Source organism: Aptenodytes patagonicus, chromosome 11 (assembly GCF_965638725.1).
Source record: "Aptenodytes patagonicus chromosome 11, bAptPat1.pri.cur, whole genome shotgun sequence".
Lineage (NCBI taxonomy): Eukaryota > Metazoa > Chordata > Aves > Sphenisciformes > Spheniscidae > Aptenodytes > Aptenodytes patagonicus.
The window spans coordinates 22,556,978-22,575,572 of NC_134959.1; the positions used below are offsets into that span (position 1 = coordinate 22,556,978).

General features: G+C 63.2%; 2 protein-coding genes across 4 annotated transcripts in view; both read left to right on the forward strand.

Annotated features, from left to right (window-relative positions):
- Positions 1-813, forward strand: part of WDR59 (WD repeat domain 59) — a 50,793-nt gene extending 49,980 nt beyond the window's left edge. Inside the window, exon 28 of the mRNA XM_076349417.1 lies at positions 502-813. Coding sequence (XP_076205532.1) covers positions 502-522 — 21 coding nt within the window. The 3' untranslated portion in view covers positions 523-813. The remainder of the gene's footprint in view (positions 1-501) is intronic.
- A 3,962-nt stretch (positions 814-4,775) lies between these two features.
- FA2H (fatty acid 2-hydroxylase) lies at positions 4,776-17,134 on the forward strand. Of its 3 annotated transcripts, none has more exons than XM_076349434.1 (7): positions 4,776-5,038; positions 10,979-11,074; positions 12,831-12,973; positions 13,085-13,191; positions 14,518-14,690; positions 15,178-15,430; positions 16,263-16,422. In XM_076349434.1, the coding sequence occupies exons 1-7, from the start codon at positions 4,778-4,780 to the stop codon at positions 16,340-16,342; spliced, it is 1,113 nt and encodes a 370-aa protein (XP_076205549.1). In that variant the 5' UTR covers positions 4,776-4,777; the 3' UTR covers positions 16,343-16,422. The 3 variants fall into 3 exon arrangements, with proteins under 3 accessions (XP_076205549.1, XP_076205550.1, XP_076205548.1); XM_076349435.1 differs by having other exon boundaries at positions 15,259-15,430; XM_076349433.1 differs by lacking the exon at positions 15,178-15,430 and having other exon boundaries at positions 16,263-17,134.
- Positions 17,135-18,595: the final 1,461 nt, after the last annotated feature.

Here is an 18,595-nt window from a genome sequence, read left to right on the forward strand (position 1 = left end):
GCAGCTGGGGGGGCTCACCGGCTGCTGCTGGGATCCCCTGCCCTGGCTCTCGCAGCGGCTGCGTTCGTGCAGGGGCAATGTGGTGGCACGTGGCACTGTGATGCCACGCCGGCCTGGCAGCTGCCCACGGGTCGTGATGCACCTCTTGTGAAAACAAAGCCAGGCGGTGGCTGAGCTGTCGGAGAACCAAACCCCGCGTCCTGCAGTTCGGGGAGGCCCCGGGCAGCGTCTGCGCCCTCAGCAAGCAGGCAGGCGCGCTCGGGTCCTGCCCGGCGCCACAGCGGGTGCTCCAGTGCCACGCTGGCCCTCGGGTGAGGGTGCTCTCGGCTGGGAGCCGCGGGGAGAGGGCTCCCGCCCTCCGCCTTCCTATGTGACAGCCATTCAGCTCGGAAGTATTTTCATTTCCATGCTTGAGCATGCATGTAGGTTGGAAGGGAAAGGAGACTTGTTACTTAAAGGTGACGGACCGACAGATCGTGGTATTTATGTGTGTCATTACAGGTCTATCTCCATAGTATCTGAATACCTCCGAGGTGGAGGGCGGCTGGGTGCTTCAGAGGAAGGCGGAAAAGCACTTGCTGTGGCTGTTTGTGCAACCCTGCACAGGTAGGCAGAATTTCTTCCCGGACGCTGCGGGCATTTGTCTCACACCCTGCAGCGTGTGTCGCTTTGGGAGCGGTCTTGCTCAATGCAGAAGTGACTATTGCAAGGAAACGGGAATGGCTTACTCTTCCCTGCCTGGAGCCCGGCGAGGAGAGAAATGCATTGCCTTCGCTGTGCTCGGCAGCCCCTGGCTGGAATAAATGATCAGAAATGGGGCGTGCTGCTGCACTGGTGACCCATGCCAGCCCCTTCATCTGCTCTGCCCCCCAACTGCTTGTCCTCTTACCCACCTGCTCTTTGAAATAACTTTGGTAAAGTGCAAAAAGTTCCCAAATCTGGCCAAATCTCGCTGAATTTTAGGCTTTAGAGAAGGGAGCAGGAGGGGGAGAGGAGGCAGGCACTGCTCGGGAGGCGGGTCTTGGCACAGAGCGTGCCAGTGTGCACCGAACCAGCTCTGGGGATGCCGCCGTGGTGAAACCAGGCAAATCAAATAGAGCATCCAGCCGAAGGACAGTGCCGTAGACCGTGGTCAGTCCTGGGTGCTGGGGAGGGCTGTGAGCCCTTCATGGTTTCTGCTGGTGCAGGAACTAGGGGGCATCGAATTAAACTGGCTGCTCGGCGCGAGGCAGGAGCGAGCTCTTCACACGCCGCGTGGGAAGGGTGTGAAACCGCTTCCCTCGGGGCATCACCGGTGCCACGGGTTTGCCAGGGCTCCAGGAGCGACCGGACACTTCCAGGAAGGGGAGCTCTATCCCAGACCCTCGCCAATGCTGCTGCCAGCCAGAGAGCCCTGCCCGCGCATCCCCAGCCAGCAGCGCTCTGCAGAGATGCCGCCGCACCTCCCGCTTGCTCTTGCACCCTTCCCTGCCCATCGCTGCTGGCCATTGCAGAGGAGGATGCTGAGCGCGGGGGACCTTTGGGCCGACCCCGAGTAGCTGCTTTGGCAAGTCTTGCTTCAGCTGCCTGCTGAGCGCATCCCCAGGGCTGTTAGTGCATCCGCGCTGGCTTTCCCAAGGATGGCTGGAAGAGAAAGCTCCCACGTCAGCCCACGCTGTGCCCTCGAGGCCACCATCAGCTTTTTAAACCCTTTTCGTGCTCCGCAGAGCTAGCGGGGGTGTAATGAGTGTGGGGTGCCTTCCCCATCCCCCCCGAGGCTCTCCGTACACGGAGAAGGAAGTTTAATCCCCGATGATCAGAGTTTGGCAGAGAAACGAGGAATGATGATAATCGGAGAAGGTGCCAAGGAAAACCTTTCCCCGTGGATGCTGCTCCTCGCAGTGTCTGTATCAGCCCCCTCCTCCTCTGCGGCCACAGCCCCATTAACCCAGCGTCGGCCTGTGCCAGCACTGCAGGGCCTGATCCTGCCCAAAGCCTAGCGGCGCATTCCTGCCATCTCCCTTGCGCCGGCCCCAGCGTCTGTCCGTCTGTCTGGTGGGTAAACCAGTTCAGGAACTGATGAGCCAAAACTATTTGGCTGCTCTTGTTTCGGCCAGGCTGATCATCAGATGGCTCCACTCCCTGATGGTGCTCGCCCTGGGGCCCGGCACAGCACGGGGACAGGGACAGGGACGGTGGTGGGGGTGGGTGGCCGGCCATCGGCAAAGCCCTCTGCAGCTGATTTGGTGCTCTTACGGTGGTGTCTGCCATACAGCTCGGTCCCAGCACCATCCCTCTCCCACAGCCACCAGTGCTCGGTGCATCCCTGCTCCTGAGGGGGACGGGTCACCCTGCTCCCCCATCCTTGCCGCAGAGCTGGGGGTCGGCTCATCCGCTCTGGGGACACCCCTGTCCCTCGCGTGGGGGACAGAGCCCCCCCATGGAGCCCAGGAGCCATCGGCACCCTGTAACGAGAGCAGACAGGGTGTCAGCTTGCAACGGGCTCGCCAATGTCCCTGAGCCCTGCTGCAGCAGAGCTGGGGACAGCAACCCCCGTGTGCTCGGGAGGAGACGGTAAGCAGAGACCCACCGGTGCACCCGGCAGCTTTGCACCCTGGGCCGTGCCAGGGAACCCGGGGCTGGCAAAGGCTGGACCCGTCCCTGCCCTGAGCTGAGACCACAAGCGAGCCCCCAGGGTGGCCCTTGGCAGCACACGGTGCCCAAGGGACGTGCACACCCCGAACCCCCGGCATGCAGTGCATGCCCCCGGTTCCTGGGCCATCACCGTGGCGCCTGGCCTGCCATCCCTCGCCCTCCTTGCCCAGGAGCACCGGACGGGGCGTGGGTGGGAAGGGAAGGAAAGGAAATGCCTTTCCCCGGTTTTGCCAGCCCCTGCGGCTGCGGGGAGAGGCCAGGACAGACCGGGAAGTGCTGGGGGCCGCTGCTCCCAGCACCGCCACAGCCACGGGACGCCGTGGCAGGGCTGGGCCATGAAGGATGTCCCGGACCCACGCCGCTGGCAGGACTGGCTGGGGCAGCAGGGAGGCGGCACAGCCAGTGGGGATGGCGTGGTGGGGTCATGGCCGGGGGTCTCCCCTGCCTCCCCCAGCACCCCACGATGGGGTGGTGGCCATCGTGCCCGCTCCGGTCACGCTTGGGGGCAGGGGTGCCCACCCGGTTTGGGATGTGGGTGCAGCGGCCTCTGGCTGAGCGCCCCAGTTCGCCTGGATCCGCCTCCGTCCCCACCTCGCCCCCACACTCACCCAAAAACCCCACCCGGGAGCTGCCCTGCCACGCCAGAGGGCTGCGCCGGGGCTGAGCTCACCCACCGGGATCGGGGCTGCCCCCGGCCATGGAGGGCGTCGGGAAAGCCCCCCAGGAGAGCGGGGCGTCCTGCTCCCGGCACCTCCTTTGGGGTCTCCCGGCAGCCTCTCGGGGCTCCTCCACCCTCCGGCCCCGCCACCCGGCCCCCAAAGGATGTTTTTGACGACCACCCCAAAAACCCCTCCGTGGGATCCCTCTGCACCCGTCTGTTGATGCACCAAGCATGCACCGCGGCAGCCCCGGCCGGGGACGTGCCCCCCCAAACCCTGCTGCTTCCATTGGGGTGGAAAATTAACCCATCCCCCCACCAAAAAAGGGACTTTCCCCCCCCCCCTGAGCTGGTGGCAGGGCGATGCCGGGAGCCAGGCGGGGAGATGGAGCCGACGCCGGCCGCCACGGCAGGTTTGGCATCCCTCTTGATTAAAGGCATCGCTTAACGCCCGGCCGGCCGTGCCCGCCGGCACCCTGCAGCGCCCCAAAGCTGGGGGGCCGGGGCAGGGCCGGGGGAGGGGGGGGCTCCCCATTCCTGAGCTGGCAAACCCCATCTTAATGACTGGCTGCAGCCCGGCGTGGCCGGCAACGCCAAAATTTGCCGGCACGCAGCCGGCCCCTGTGCTTAAGGGTGTCACCCCAAAGCATGCGCCCCCTCCCCCCCAACCCCAGCGGCTGCTTGGAGGGAAGGCGTTCCAAAAAATGGGGAGAAAAGTTCCTTTCTTGTCGTTCTTTGTGATTTATTTGTCCGTGATTCTCTGTGGGGGGTTGGGGCTGCTTGGCCCCAGCCCCCCCGGCTGCAGCGCTGCCCGCCCGGGCTAATTGCATGCGTGAAATTTAATTAAATATTGAAATAAATTTGCAAGCAGCCCGGGGGTGGGGGGTGGGGCGTAGCGCCTCACGGCGAGTAACGCTGGGGTGGGGGGGGGCCCGGGAGGGTCCCCAGGAGGGACCCCCGCTCTCCCGGGGAGGGGGGGGGGGTGTCCGAGGAGGGACTGGGGCTCCCTCTGCCTTGGCCACCGCGGAGCTGGGGGGGGGTGGCACCCTGGGAAGGGTGATAACCCCGGGGGTGCCCCCCATAACTCCCTGGGGTTGCTCTATCCCCCCCAACTACACCCCTGGGGCGCCCCCATACCCCCCCAATTCCCGCCCCCCCCCTCCCCGGGCGCCCCCACACCCCCATCCCTCCCCCAGGGATGTCCGTGCCCCGGCTCCCCCCCCGGGGCGCCCCGCTGCCCCCCCATAACCCATGCGGGGTTGCCCAGACGCCCCCATTTCCCCCCCCGCCCCCGGAGCAGGGCACCTGCCGCGGGGCGGAGCCTCCCCCGCCCCAGCCCCACCCCTCCCCGCCGGCGCGGTCCAACGGGCGGCGAGGGGGCGGGGCGTGGCGGGCGTGGCCGGGCGGCATATGCATGTATGCAGATGAGCAGGTGTCGGCAGAGCAGAGCGCGGCGGCCCGGGCAGCGGGACGGGCAGCGGGGCCATGGCGGCTCCGCGCTCCTTCAGCGCCGCCGAGGTGCGGGCCCGCTGCGCGCAGGGCGCCTGCCTGGTCCGCTGCCGCCGCCGCCTCTACGACCTGAGCGGCTTCGTGCGGCTGCACCCGGGCGGCGAGCAGCTGCTGCGGCGGCGGGCCGGCACCGACGTGAGCGCCGCGCTGGACGGGCCGCCCCACCGGCACTCCGCCAACGCCCGCCGCTGGCTGGAGCAGTACTACGTGGGAGAGATGGAGCCCGGCGAGGAGCAGGTACCGCCGGCCGCTCCGGGCTGCCCCGGGTCCGGGCCGTGCGGGGTCCGGGATGTACGGAGTCTACGGGGTTCCCCGGCTCCGGGGTGCCCCGGCTCCGGGATGTACGGAGACTATAGGGTGCCCCGGCTCCGGGCTGTGCGGGATCTGAGCAGTGCGGCGTCTATAGTCCAGGGCGCACGGGGCCCGAGCTGTACAAGTTCTATAGGGCACCCCGGCTCCTGGCTGTGCAGGGTCCAAGACGTACAGGGCATGCAGAGGCTGTACAGGGTCTGGAGTGTACGGGGCATGGAGTCTTTGGGGCGCATGTAGCGTATAGGGTGTATGGGGCACCCAGGTCCAGGTCTGAGCTGTATGGGACATGGTGTGTGTTGGGTCTGAGCTGCACAGGACGCTTGGGGTCCAGGCTGTGGAGGGTCTGGGGCGTATGGGACATGAGGGCTGTATGGGGCAGGGGGTGTTTGAGGCTCCCGGGGTCCTGCATGAATGGTGCCTGAGGCGTACGGGGTGCAAATGTCCCGGGTGTATGGGGCACACTGGCTCTGGGGAGGTCTGTGGGGCTGTCAGCGTCTGTGGGGCTGGGGTTCTGTGGGGCCTGAGGTGCAGAGGATCCCGAGGCACACAGGGATCAGGGCCTGAGAAGGACCGTGTCCCAGGTGCACAGAGCCTGGTATCTATGGGGTCCCATCCTGCCCTGGCCGTGATGGGAGGCAGGGCTCATGGGTGACCCCGGCATCCCAGCGCGGCATGGAGGTGTTGGGGTCTCCAAAGGGGTGTGAGAGACAGGGACGCGCAGCTCGGTGTTGGTTCTATCAGGACCATGTGGCACGGGGTGGGCGATGGGACAGGGCACCCTTCCTGGCACCTCCAGCGCTCGGCCAGGGACCAGGGTGCTGGGCGCTGGGGCTTGCCGGCAATGAGTGGCCGCTGCTGGGGAGAGGAGCCCAGCCCCCCCCCCCCCCCCAACTGTCCGGGTGTGGGGTAAGGGTGGCCGTGACTCAGCGCTGTCCCTGCCACACCAGCCTCGCGCTCAGCCGCTGCCCAGGCGGAAGGGAAAACGCCTCGGGGAAGTGCCACCGCCAGGTGAACTTCCAGGAGGCAGCGTGGCACCGGGCGCTGCCACCCCAATTACCAGCCCTCGCCAACGCAGGATGCTGGAGCAGCGGGCCCAGCTCAGCCCCCTTTGCCAGCCCAGAGGCCGCTTTCCCCTCGGGACATCCCGGCAGGGTCGGTGACCGGTTGGTCCCTCCGAGCTGGTTGTTTGCATTCGCTGGTTCTCCTCCCCGCGGCGCAGCCTCGGCCTCAATCGGTGGCAGCACCACAGACGGGGCTTTGTTCGGCCTCGGTGCGACGCCTGCTCTTTCCCCAGATCCCGGCGATGGCACCTCCTCTGTTGGGACACTCGTTGCTGCCGCCTCCTCACAGGCGTGACGAGCCCGACGGGTTGGGGCGAAGGAAGGTACCGGATAAACGAGTTCTCGTGCCGCAGCCGAGGGGAATTGCCACCGTCCCAATGCAAACACACAGCGTGATAACGCTGGGGCGCAGGGAGATCAGACACTACCTGGCACTAGATAAACCATCCCGGGCTGTAACACAGGGGGGAGGGGGAAAAAGCTGCCTGCTGCACGGCGAGGCTGGCCGTGCTGCATCTGGCATGCACCTGACGTGTGAGCTGCTCTGCCGGACTTGCCACCCCCCAAAAATCCCCGTTGGAAGGAGATGCAGGAGTCAATGCCCTCGGTGGCACTTGGGTTCTTCCTTTGGCTGCTTTCGGGCAGGCGTACCCCAAGCAGCTCTTTGAAGGAGGCATTGCACGACCTCGGTCTGGCTCCGGACCCCCGGCACTTTGCCGGTGCCTCTCCTTGCCCACCGGAGGTTGCAGGGCTGTGCCATCCCCATATCGAGGGACGCGGGAGCCTGTGGTCTTGCAGGCATCCAGCATCCCCCCTGCTTACACCCAGGGACTTCGAGGGTTTTGGAAAAGGGGAAAAAAAAAAGTGTTAATGCAGGAAGGGTGAAGAGGAAGATGAGAGCCAGCCTTCGTCCCACCGGCACGCCTCTCTATGCCCCTTCCTGCAGCTCTCAGGAGGTCCATCCTTCGGCCACAGGTCCCTCTTCTGCGTCATCCAGCCCCGTTTGGCTAAGGACAAATTAACCCTCAAACTTTTTATCTATGCAAACAGAATGTATAGGGGAGATCAAAGTGAGAAGCGATAATTACCCAAACTAGACAGTGGATTTTAACAGCCTTGCTAGAGGGAAACTGGATCATCTAATTACCCCTCCAATTTAAGCAATGAGAGACTTTCATCACAGCCTCTTTGGGGTGCATGATGTGGCTGTGAGTCACGGTAAATCCCCCGTCCCTCTCGGGGTTGTTGTCCTCCCCTTCCTCACGCCCGCGTCGCCGTGTGTCGGGCTTGTCCCGGCTCTCCGTCCCAGCCTGAGCTCACTTGGACGTGGGCGCTCACGCGTTATTCAGAGGTGTTGTAACAAGAAGTGGCTTTTTTTTTATTATTATCATTGGAACAAGTTAAATTCAACCTCCTTTTAATAGTCCTGCTGCACCCAGTGTTTAATGGGCTGAGATGAAGCCTCGTGGGGCTCTGCCAGCCACTGTCCGGGGACCGCGTTGCTGATGGGATGGTGATGCTGGGAGCGTGTCACTGCGGGTGGGGACCTCGCTTGGGCTCCCTGTGCCTCGTGGGGTGTCCTCGTGCTACGTGCCTGAGCCTGCATTGCCAATGCAGCTTGTCCCACGTGGACATCAGCAATTCGAGCTGTTTGGGAGCTCGGTGAAGGTGCTGGAGGCTCTGGGGCGATGCAGAGGCACTGCAGGGCTCCTGCGGGGTTTGACTCGCTGGGCAAATGGGCACGGGTGGAAAAACTGGGTCCGGGCTGCTGGCAGAGCAGCTGTCTGCAGGCAGCATCGCCCGCTTGGGCCAGGGGGAGGTTTCCAGCTCTTCCTCCTGCCTGCGTCCCAGGCACATCGGACCCCGTGCCGGACCATCCCTCCTGTCTGTACCTGCTCCTATCACAGCTGGATTTTGTTTTTCTTTTAACACCCCGAGCCCTGATGCGGGGCAGCACCGGGGCGGCGTAGCTGGCACAGGCCCGGCACCAAGTTCCCCACGGCCCTGCCTGACCCGCACAGGGCAGCGGGATGCTCGGAGGCGGATGCTGGGTCACCAGGTCACTGCATCGCACCGTGCCCTGGGTGTCTGGCCGCATTGCCTCCCAGCAGGAGAGCCGGCACCTCGCCGGAGCTGCCGCTCACTGGGGCAGTGGCGCGGGAAGGCGGCGCTTCATAGGCGTTAACTTTCCCTTCGTTACATCAGGCCTCTTACGCATCTTTCCTGGCAGGACCTGTTTGCCTGGGGACGACTTGGATGCATCGGCATCACCCATGGGCGACAGGCAGAGCCCGGCGCTTGCGAAGACCCCTTTGCCTCCTTCAAACCCACCTTTTATTTGGAGGAGGAAGACGGGCAGGAGCCCCAGCGCTGGTCCGGGTGCTGGTGGGGCTCGGTCCCCGTGGGACCCCTGCGCGCTTGCGGCAGGCAGGAGCATGCCGCCGCTCCGGGGAGCGAGCTGGGACATGCAGGCATGGCTTGCACCCCGGTTGCGCCACAGCTGCCGGTCCTTTTGGTGCCAGCCCTAGGATGAACAAGAGGAGAGCCTTCCTCCTGCTCCCCGGCTAAGGAAGAGGAGGAGGAGGAGGTGACTCAGGCGAGGCTGGGCACTGGAAGGGAGCTGCCATAGCACACAGGGCGATGGCATCTCACTGGTGGCACCCGTCCTCCCCAGCCCGGGTGCTGCCGGCGAGGTGGGGTCCGAGCCCCCGTCCGCCTCCCTGACCTGGGAGGACGGGGAAGTCTCCGGCCACGACATGGTGCTCGGGCGTCCGTGGGCAGGGGAGTTGGAGGCGTGTGGACATTTTGGAAAGGGGAGGAGAGGTGCCAGGGTATTGCGTCAGCCCAGCTTTCTTAAGCATCCTTCCTGCCGCCGGCGAGGCTGCGGTGCAAGCGTTGAGGTGGAGAGCACGGGCTCATTTCTTGGGGGACAGAGAAGCCATCTCTGTCTTAAAGCCAAATTTTCTTCCAAAGCACTCGCGGGGAGGAGGCAAAAGTCATAACTTGACCATCCTTGGCTGGATTTCAAGGCATCCCACCACCCCCAGGGTTTCAGGATGTCTGGCTGAAGGATGGAGCGTGCAAAGCAGAAAATAGCGGTGGGGACCCTCGCGGAGAGAGGTGTGGTGGTCCACAGCATCAGCTCACGCCGGCGTTCTGCCTGCAGTAAAATTGATGTCTGCTCAAGTCCAGCCTGGCTGGAAATATCCCCTGCCCTGCCCTGCCCTGCCCTGCGCGCTCCCCCGGGGCGAGGGGCTGCCTCGGGGCTGGGCAGCGCAGCTTCCGTACCAGTGGGATGAGTCTTGAAATCCAGCTAGCCCGGGAAAGGGGGTGGGAGCCCAGCCGGCAAGGAGTGCCCACTGTCAGCAAACAGCACCAGGGCCCTGCCTCGGCATCACCAACGTGGCACAGAGTAAAGTCCTGTCCACCCCGGCGAGGTGACGCTGGTCCTCCTGCATCCCAGCTCCTCCTGCGGCTGCCGGGGGCTGGGGAGGGGGGGTTATTCCCAACAGGGACGTGATGCCCTCGCGTCCTTCAAGGGAATCGCATCCCTCTTGGAGCAGCAGGGAGAGCATCTGTCAAGGAGCCCCGCTTGCGCCGCGGCTGCTGGGAGAAAACCCTTCCACGCTGCAAGCAGCACAGCTGGAAACCCCGGCGGGCATTGCTGTGCTGGGGCTGCCGGGCCGCGCCGTACCCTGCTGCCGGGTTAATGGGTAACTCAAGGTGACAAAGCGGGAGCAAAGGCATGTTTGGCACGTCCTGCCCAGGGAGCTGGCAGGCTGCCGGCGCTGCTGCCGGGGCGCACGGCCGGTTCAGGGCTTGCAAGGGCACACTGCGGTCTTGCCAAGCCCCCCGTCAGCGGCAGGGCCGGCGCCGGAGCTGGCAGGGCCACAGGAAGGAGGCCGGTGCTGGCAGCCGGCAATGTGTTTGCTTCCAAGCATAAGCCAAGGCAGGTTTCTCCTGTTTCTCAGCCAGCCCTGGCAGCGGGACTGCAGCCTGGGCTTCATCCTGCCGCTGCCGCACCAGCGCGTCCCCCCTAGCCCTCTCTAGCCAAAACCAAACCCCCACCCCATCTTGCATAGCCTGTGGCGAAAGTTCCTAGCCCAGCGCCGCCCTGCGAAGGGCACTTTGCCTTTTTCCCCGGGGCAAGCTCCCTCCTGCTGCGTTATTTCCCCTGTGCCCGGAGCCAGGGTGGTGGCACCAGCCGTGCCACGCTCCCCGGCTCTGGTAGCCCAGCTTTCTCGGGGACCGAAACGCCGAGCTGGGCTTTTGCTGGAGAGCAGCGGGGTGAGGAGGAGGCAGCCCAGCGCCGGTGTTGTGAGCAGTAAACCAACGATGCCCCTCGCTTTGCTGGCAGCGGCGCTGGCTCAGGCTGGTGCTTGCCGGGCTGCTGGCCTGCGGGAAGGTGAGCTGTGCTACGGCACTGCCCGTTTGCAAGGGGCAACGCTGGCCAAGGGCCCGGAACCTCTGCTTTGCGAGGCCCAAGCACTGGCACCCGGTGCCCTCCCAGCAGCACGGTGGGGTGGTCTGAAAAGTGGGCTCGGGGGGCAGGTTTCCAAAAAGACCCGAGCACGCAATGCTCGGTGCACAGTTCAAAGGGCAGCAGAGCTCACCAGCAACCGCATCCCTTGGGAACCTGCTCTGCAGGAACTGACCAACTTAAATTCATCAGATTTTTTCCCTTATTTATTTAGCAGGCAGGCATGAGCTCGCTCTGCCCGTGCCCCTGGGTGGAACGGCCACCGCCATCCCCAACCGCGTCTGCCGCTGGTGTTTCACCACCAGGTTTTCCTTCTCTTTTCAGAGCCACCCCGAGCCGGTGGATGAGAAGGCAGCGGATGCTGCAGCCCAGACCCCAACCCGGTTGGATCCCCGCTGTAAAACGGTGGACGTGGAGAAGGTAAGAGCCGGGGGTTCCTCCAGCACGGTGTTTGCCAGGGGGCTCCCAGGGGAGACCAGGTCTCCTCTTCCCTGCAGGAGCACTGGCTTTCTGCTGAGCCCAGGATGGGAGGGAGGCTGGGAGGGAGCCGATCCGGCTGCTCCTGCCCTTTCTCCCGGCACAGACAACATCGCTCGTGCTTTGTTGCCCAGGTGTGGCCACGCTGGGAGGCTCCTGCCGTGGCGGCGTGGGCGGAGATGGCTTTCTCTGACAGCAGCTGTGCTCTTCGAGCGGGATGTGCTGCCAAGCCACACCTTGCTTGCTTGCTTTATTTTTTTTTTCTTGCTTTATTTTTTTCATTTTTTCCTCTTGACTGAGCAGCCATAATGAGCCCTAAGGGATCCCCCAGGCAGGGCAATCCCCGTGCACGCTGGGTGCTCCCTGCCCTGCCAGCTCCTCTCCAAGCATGCCACGGGAGCGGCGGTTCGTCCCCAAGGTGCCTTTGGACGTCCCTGCCGTTCACAGCACCATCTGGCCGCCGTACCTTGCACAGTCCCGGCTCGTCGATGAGCGTGCTTTTATCTTGCAGAAGGATTTTTCTTTTTTTTTGAGCATGAGAATGCCTTTCACCTGCTCCTCTTAATATTTTGCTGCTGACAGTCTTTAAAAACGAATCTGCCATCCCAAAGTGACATTTTTGCTCTAACTTTTCCCCAACCTCCCTGACGGACAGTGTCTCCATCCCTGTCCATGCACCTGCTGCGGGCTGGGGGTGTTTCACCTCCTGGACAATCGCGTCCATCCCTGCCTGGAGCAGAGCCCCCAAAATGCCCGCAGCCACCTCGGCTCCTTGCCCTGAAGCGCCCCAAGCTGAGCTGTGCCCCCCACACCGCTGCCAAACGACTGCCAGCACAACCCTGGGCGCTGGGTTGCCGTGCCGGTGCCGCACGGCACAGGACAGCCGATGGAGAGTTGCCAGGCCTGGGGCTCGGCTGAGCGAGTGTGATTTCTGTCCCGGGGCAGGGGTGGACCGAGAAACCACTTTATCTGGCCGGGCCAGCAGAAGACGCGTCCGGGGATGCTGAGCGGCAGCAGAGGCGGTGCTGCCGGTTGGGTCTCTCTATTTTCGTCCCGTGCAGACATGCGCGCCCACACGAGTCCCTTCTTGCTCTTGCAGCCATCTGAATGCAGCCACGCGCTGGAGCAGCGGCTGGCGTTCGCGTTCCCATCCTGTATCCCTGCTCCCCATCCCTTTCTGCTTCGCTCCTCACCGCCGGAGCGCTCGAACGGCTGCAGCTGCCCCACGCGTCCTCTCCGCAAGGAGAAAAGCCCTTGGCCGGGGCAATGCCAACGGGGACGGGCTCCGCGTCCTACCGGTGGCTCGCTGGCATGGCTAGTGAGCGGGGAGTATCGCTGCTTGCTATCTAATCTTGGCAGCTCCCGAGGGCAAAAGAGCCTCGGTTATCAGGGCCTGATGCTGAGCCAGGTCCAGGTACAGCCGCCTTCACCTTGAACCACCGGCAGGTACCTGGTGGCACAGGGGCGAGCTCAGCCCCGCATTCGTGGGTAGATGGGGCTGATGTGTGTCTGGCTGTGCTTGTCTGCCCCGCACCGGTGCTTGCAGGGAGCTCAGGGCTGCCTGGAGCAAGAAGCAGCTGCTTGTGGGGCATGGGAAGGGGCTTGCAGCCCGAAATCCTGCAGCTGCGGCGCAGCTTTGTGCCCAGTACCGGGGAGGGTGTGGGTCCCATGGGGGTACAACCGCTCTCTGCTCCCTCAGGACCTGGTGGACTGGCAGAAGCCCTTGCTGTGGCAGGTGGGCTACTTGGGGGAGAAGTACGACGAGTGGGTGCACCAGCCTGTGGATCGGCCCATCCGCCTCTTCCACTCGGATTTCCTCGAGTCCCTCTCCAAGACGGCGTGGTGAGCCCCCGGGGGTCTGCACTGTGCCCGTCCGGTGCCTCCACGGGGAGCGGGGGGGACGGCTCGCCACCCGGTGGGACGCTCCCTCTGACATCTCCCTCTATCCCATAGGTACGTGGTGTTCATGGTGTGGGCCCCCGTGGTGCTCTATCTCAGCTGGGTCAGCTACACCTCCCTCGCCCAGGGCAACACCAGGCTCTTCTCCTCCTTCACCACAGGTACGAGCAGTGGCAAAGCCTTTGGGCTCGGCTCGCTGCCCACCCTTCGGGTCCAGGGGCAGGACAGCCATGGACGGGGGGAGACCTCTGCATCCCTTCTGCATCCCTCCTTCCGTGCATGCTCGCTATGAGCCGCATGCAAGAGCAGCGGGTGAGCCCCTGTCCCTGCAGCCACTGGCATGTCCCCTGCACGAAGCCACCTGCGCTGCTTTGAAGCCTGAGCTCGCCCACCTCCATTCCCTCCCCTCGCCCACACAATTCGGTCCCCCGGGGGGATCGATGGAGGCAGGGAGCCCGCTGGCCCAGGGTGCAGCCTGCTCCCTCTCGCCTCCCTTCACTCCATCCCCAAAACGGAGCCCTGCCGGTGCTGCGGTGCATGCCACCCCCCGCCGACGCCCACCCCAGGCCGCATCTGAATGCCGGCGCGGCGGGCAAACAAACCCGGCTCTCAGCGCTGCTGGCGTCGTACAGTGCGGGGCTTGTTTGCCCAAAGCGCCTGCCCTTGAATCTCCCACTGTCTGCTCCCCCGGGAATAACAAGCGTGGCCGGGGCAGGCTGTCTTCTTTGTTGTGCTTTTTTTCTTTTTTTTTTTTTGCTGGGCTCCCTATTTTTTTTGCAAGGTGCCACCCGGTGCCGGCTGTGCCTGGCTGCAGGGTGGAGCACCCGCTGCACCGGCACCCCCACTGCTCCTTGCGGCATTTGGCACCTTGCTGCCAAGGGGTTTTGTTTTGGTTTGGTTTTTTTTTCTTCTCCCAAAAATGAACAGGTTTGGGGGGGATCTGAATTCTGCTAGCGAGGACGCAGGGCTGGCAGCCAGCCCCGAAAGGAGGAGGTGGCTGAAAAATGCTCTGCGGGGGAAAGTGCCTAACAAACCTATTCTTTTTCCCCAAAAATAAACAGTGTTGCTGGTGTTGGTTTTTTTTTTTTTTTTTTTTAAACTGTCACAAGTGCTGCCTGTGCAGATAAGATCCCTCCTGCCTTGTTCTGGTGGGTGAAGCAGCTTTGTAAGGACAGGGCTGTCCCTGGAGTGCATGTCCAAGCCCCCACTGGCATCTGGGACGCAGAGGACCCCCCCCCTTGCCAGCTCCTTGCGGCAGCGAGAAGCCGACTGTTTCTGTAAAGAGTGTAAATTAAGGGGAATCAAAGGAAAACGTGGCTTGGAGTGGTGCTTGGGAAGGTAGCTCCCTGGGGAAGCTTGGGGCAGGAGGCGGACAAGAGGTGGGAGGGAGAGCCGAGCTTCACCCAGATGCCAATGGGAGGATGGCGATGGATAAGAGCACCCACACGTCGCCTGCCATGCTGACCGCTGCACGTCTCGTTGTGTAGAGTACTCCATCCCCGTCCACAAATACTACTTCCCCTTCATCTTCCTCCTGGGGATGTTCCTGTGGTCCCTGCTCGAGTACCTCATCCATCGCTTTGTCTTCCACATGAAGCCACCCGCTAGTAACTACTATCTCATCACCCTGCATTTCTTGCTGCATGGGCAGCATCACAAGGTGAGTCGCAGCTTACGCCTCCACCGGCGCCCGCTGGGCCGTGGGAACGGTGGCCTTTGCTCAGGCGGAGCCTGTTTGTGCGTGTTCAACGTGACTCGTGGCATCTTCGCCCCAAGCGGGGCCCTTACCTAATACCAGCAAGGGTTGCAAGACTGGCTCAGAGGAGCTGGAGTTAAACTTGCAAGCTCCGGTTGGGCGAGGGGGAAAACCAAAAAAGCCATGGGCTCCCTCTAGCTTCGCTGAAGGAAACGTCCCCATGGAGCTTGGGGACCTGCCAGACAAAGCCGCCAGCTGCCGGGCCACCTCGGCGTGGGCGAGGGGCTGCTCTCGCCGCTGGGTACATCTTTTGGGTAGGGCTTCTGGGGGCTGCTTTGGTGTTGGCTTTTCCCGAATGGGCGTCCCCAGTGCTTGGCAGGGATGTTCTGGGGGCTGAGGGACGTGGGGTGAGCTAGGAGCTGCCTGTCCCACCGTCCTTCTCTGCTTCCAGTCTCCCTTCGACAGCTCCCGCCTGGTCTTCCCTCCTGTGCCAGCCTCGCTGGTGATCGGCTTCTTCTATGGCGTCCTGCAGCTCCTGCTGCCGGAGGTGCTGGGGCTCTCGGTGTTCGTCGGGGGGCTCTGCGGCTATGTCATCTACGACATGATGCACTATTACCTCCACTACGGCTCACCGAAGAAAGGCACCTACCTGTACGGGCTGAAGGCTTATCACGTCAAGCACCACTTTGAACACCAAAAATCAGGTAGCGCCGCCTTTCCCCACGCGTGCCAGTGGGGGCAAGGGCTGTCAAAGCCCAGCCTGCCTGCACGTGTGCAGCTGATGCTCTGAAATATTTAGCGTTCAGGATTTGGGCTGGGGAAACTCAAGAGCTGTGTCGCTGGGGAAGCGATGTACAAGGTGCTGCAGCCCCATGGGGCACGTTTCTCGGCCCCCAGATTGAGGATGGGGAGCTGGCGCGGCGCAGGGGCGAAGGCAGCAGTCCATCTCGCCGGCAGGCACCGATGCCGCCCGGGGATGCCGGGGCGGAAGCGGAGCCCCCGCAGCACCGGGATGTGGGTGCCCATCCCCGCCCGGGGCAGCATCTCCTCCTGCCGGCAGGCGTTGGCGGGCGCAGGGTGAGGCCCCGGCCTTCCCCGGGTCCGCCCCACGCCTTCCCCAGCCTGGCGCTTGCTCAACCTGCCCTTTGCCCGGTTTCTTAGGAGCAAGCACCGCCGTCCAGATAAGCTATCGTCCATGGGGCCTGGTGGCATGGCCCAGCCAGCTCTCTCTGCTCTTCCTCCTCGCCCTCCCCTTGCCTTCCTCCCTCTCCAAAACGTGGGCTCCTGCCCCTCCCTCGCCAGTCTCTCCAGAGGGACCCCTGGCCCCGGCATCGCTGTCAGCCGGTGTCACCTTTGCACCCAGCCGGGCGATGTCCCATCCCCGCCACGTGCCCCTCGTGCCGACTGCTCCCAGCCCTGCCGGTCTCGGCCATGGTGGCACCGGCTTGGTTAATGTTGAGCAAGCTGCACCCTGTCCCTGGTGGGATCCTGGTGATGGCGGTGCCGCGGGCTGAGCACTCTCTCCCCTGCCCGCAGGCTTCGGCATCAGCACCCGCTTCTGGGATCACCCCTTCCGGACACTCATCCCCGAGGAGACCTTCGAGAAAGAGGACTGACGGCCCCGCCGCGGTGCCCAGCTGCCAGCTCTGTCCCTCCCAGGCTGGGGCTGGCATCCCTCCCCAGCCCTCGGCGAGGGGGGCTGGCCTCTTCCCCCTTCCCAGGGGCTGTGCCACAGCGGTGGCCCCACACCGGAGCATCTCCATGGTGCGCTGTGGTCCAGCTGTGGCACTGCCAGGGGGGGCGAGGATGCAGGGAAAGGGGATGAGGAGGTTGCGGGGCTCCTGCCCCTTCCTCGCCACCCTCCCGCTCCGGGTCACGGATGCGCAGGCAGGTCTGCTGCCCAAGAGATGAAGTGCCCGATGCCGCCCTCCCCCCTCTGCCCCAGCACCTCGCCGGAGCCCCCCTGAGCCCCTGGCCCTCCTGGGGTGCCCCCTCCCTGGGTCATCCAACATGCTGCAGTTAACCCCATCACCTAACTCGTGCCGAGGGGCTTCCGTATCCCGGGTCCTTCTCCGGCCCGATCCCAGCACAGGGTTTTCTTGGCCTGCGGCCCTTGGGGTGGGGATCCCGCAGGTCTGGATTTTGCCTTTTTCTAACCAGTGCACCCGTATCTCTCTGCCAGATTTACCAAGTTCATGGTTTTTGTAGACATTGGCTACTTGAAACTCAAACTCCAATGAACAGAATTGCTACGAGATGCCTTTTTTTGCTGATCCTGTGATTTTTTTTTTTTTTCTAATGTTTACTGCAGATATTTAAAGGTTTGGAATAAAGTTATATGTAAAACTGTAGACACTACAATTGTAAATAAAGTGTATATTTTGAAAAATAAAGCCTTTTAAAAAGGGTCTGGCAAGTGTATCCCTCGGGGCTGCTCCCACCTTCTGTCACCCTCGGTGCCGTGGTACCTTGCGGTCGCCTTCCTCGGCTCCCTGTGCTGACGAAAGCTGTGCCGTCAACCACGGTGGTGGCGAGGAAGATGCTCTTTGCCAGGGGAAATCATGGCAAACGTGCGTGACCCTGAGCTCTCGGTAAGTGGAAGCTGGTCAGAGCCACCGCTCACTTCTCCGAAGTTGGGCAACAGCATCACGTGCCACCCCATGCTTACCCAAATCAGCCTGGCCCTCTGATGAAGCCAGCCGCAGTTTCCTGCATTCCTGGCAGAGGTCAAGCATCGTTTCCAGCACTTTCTTCGATGCTGGGGGGTCCTGGGGCTGCAGGGATGGGGAGGGGAGCGGAAGGTCCCAAAGTACCAGCATCACTCATGCAGGACAGGTGTACTCCGGAGGGTCCCGCTGCCCGGTGCGGGAAGCTAGGCGGGGGTCACAGAGCTGATGCCGAGGGTGTTGCAGCACCCTGGGCAAGCCTTGCTGGAGCCGGCAGTGCAGCAGAAGGGGTTGGGGTGCTCAAAATAGCAGCAAGTGTCATGATGGGGGGCACAGCCTCCCCCCATCCCCTTCTTCCTGATGCACTTCTGCAGGCAATTCCTTCCAGCTGGCAAAACCCAGCGCGGGGGGATACAGCCTGCCCGGCCCCTTCCTCCACCACGCCCAGCAGCTTTCTGAGAATGGGGAGCCACAGCAGGTTGCACAATGCCCCTTCCGCTGCCTGCGGGAGCAGCGGCCAGGGAAAGCACCCTATAAACTCATGCTCGTCCTGCCGTGCCTCTCCAGTCTGCAGAGGCAGCCGAGGCGGAGGCGGGCGAAGCAGGGGCAGGTAAACCCAGCTGATTTCTCTTAGCAAGCGGACGAGCTTCTTCCTTGGCGGCCGTGCTGGAGAGAGCCTGAAGAGGAAGGGAGAGTGGCTGCAGCTTGTTTCTGGGTGTGTTTCTGTCTCGTTTCCAGCTGATAGAGCCCGGCACCTCTCTCTCAGTGCTGGCTGCATCAATGGCACGGGTGGCTGCTGCTAATTTCTCTGCAACCGGGGCAGTTTTCTGTCCCTGCTGCCAGGACACAGGCTGGGGAGCAGGGACCGTCCCTGCGGGGACACTGAGCACATAGAAAGAGTTTGATTTAAAATCTTAAGCAGGCAATACAGGGCTACAGGGAGAAAAATATGGAGAAGTCAGGATGCCGGGGCTGTGAAGGTGTGAAAGCTTTTATTAGATGGGTGATAACAGAGAGAGATGTTGGCTAGAAATGAAAATGGATCTTTATGGTCAAAAACGTAGGCTCTGTGGGCAGGACCCCAGGGTGGCGCGGGGCCGGTGTCAGGGAGCACTGCCTGGGGGATGCTCCTTGGATCATCACTGACCCTGCTCGTCTGCGTGTAAGCTCTCTGGGTATGGCTAACACTAAATTAATTTACAT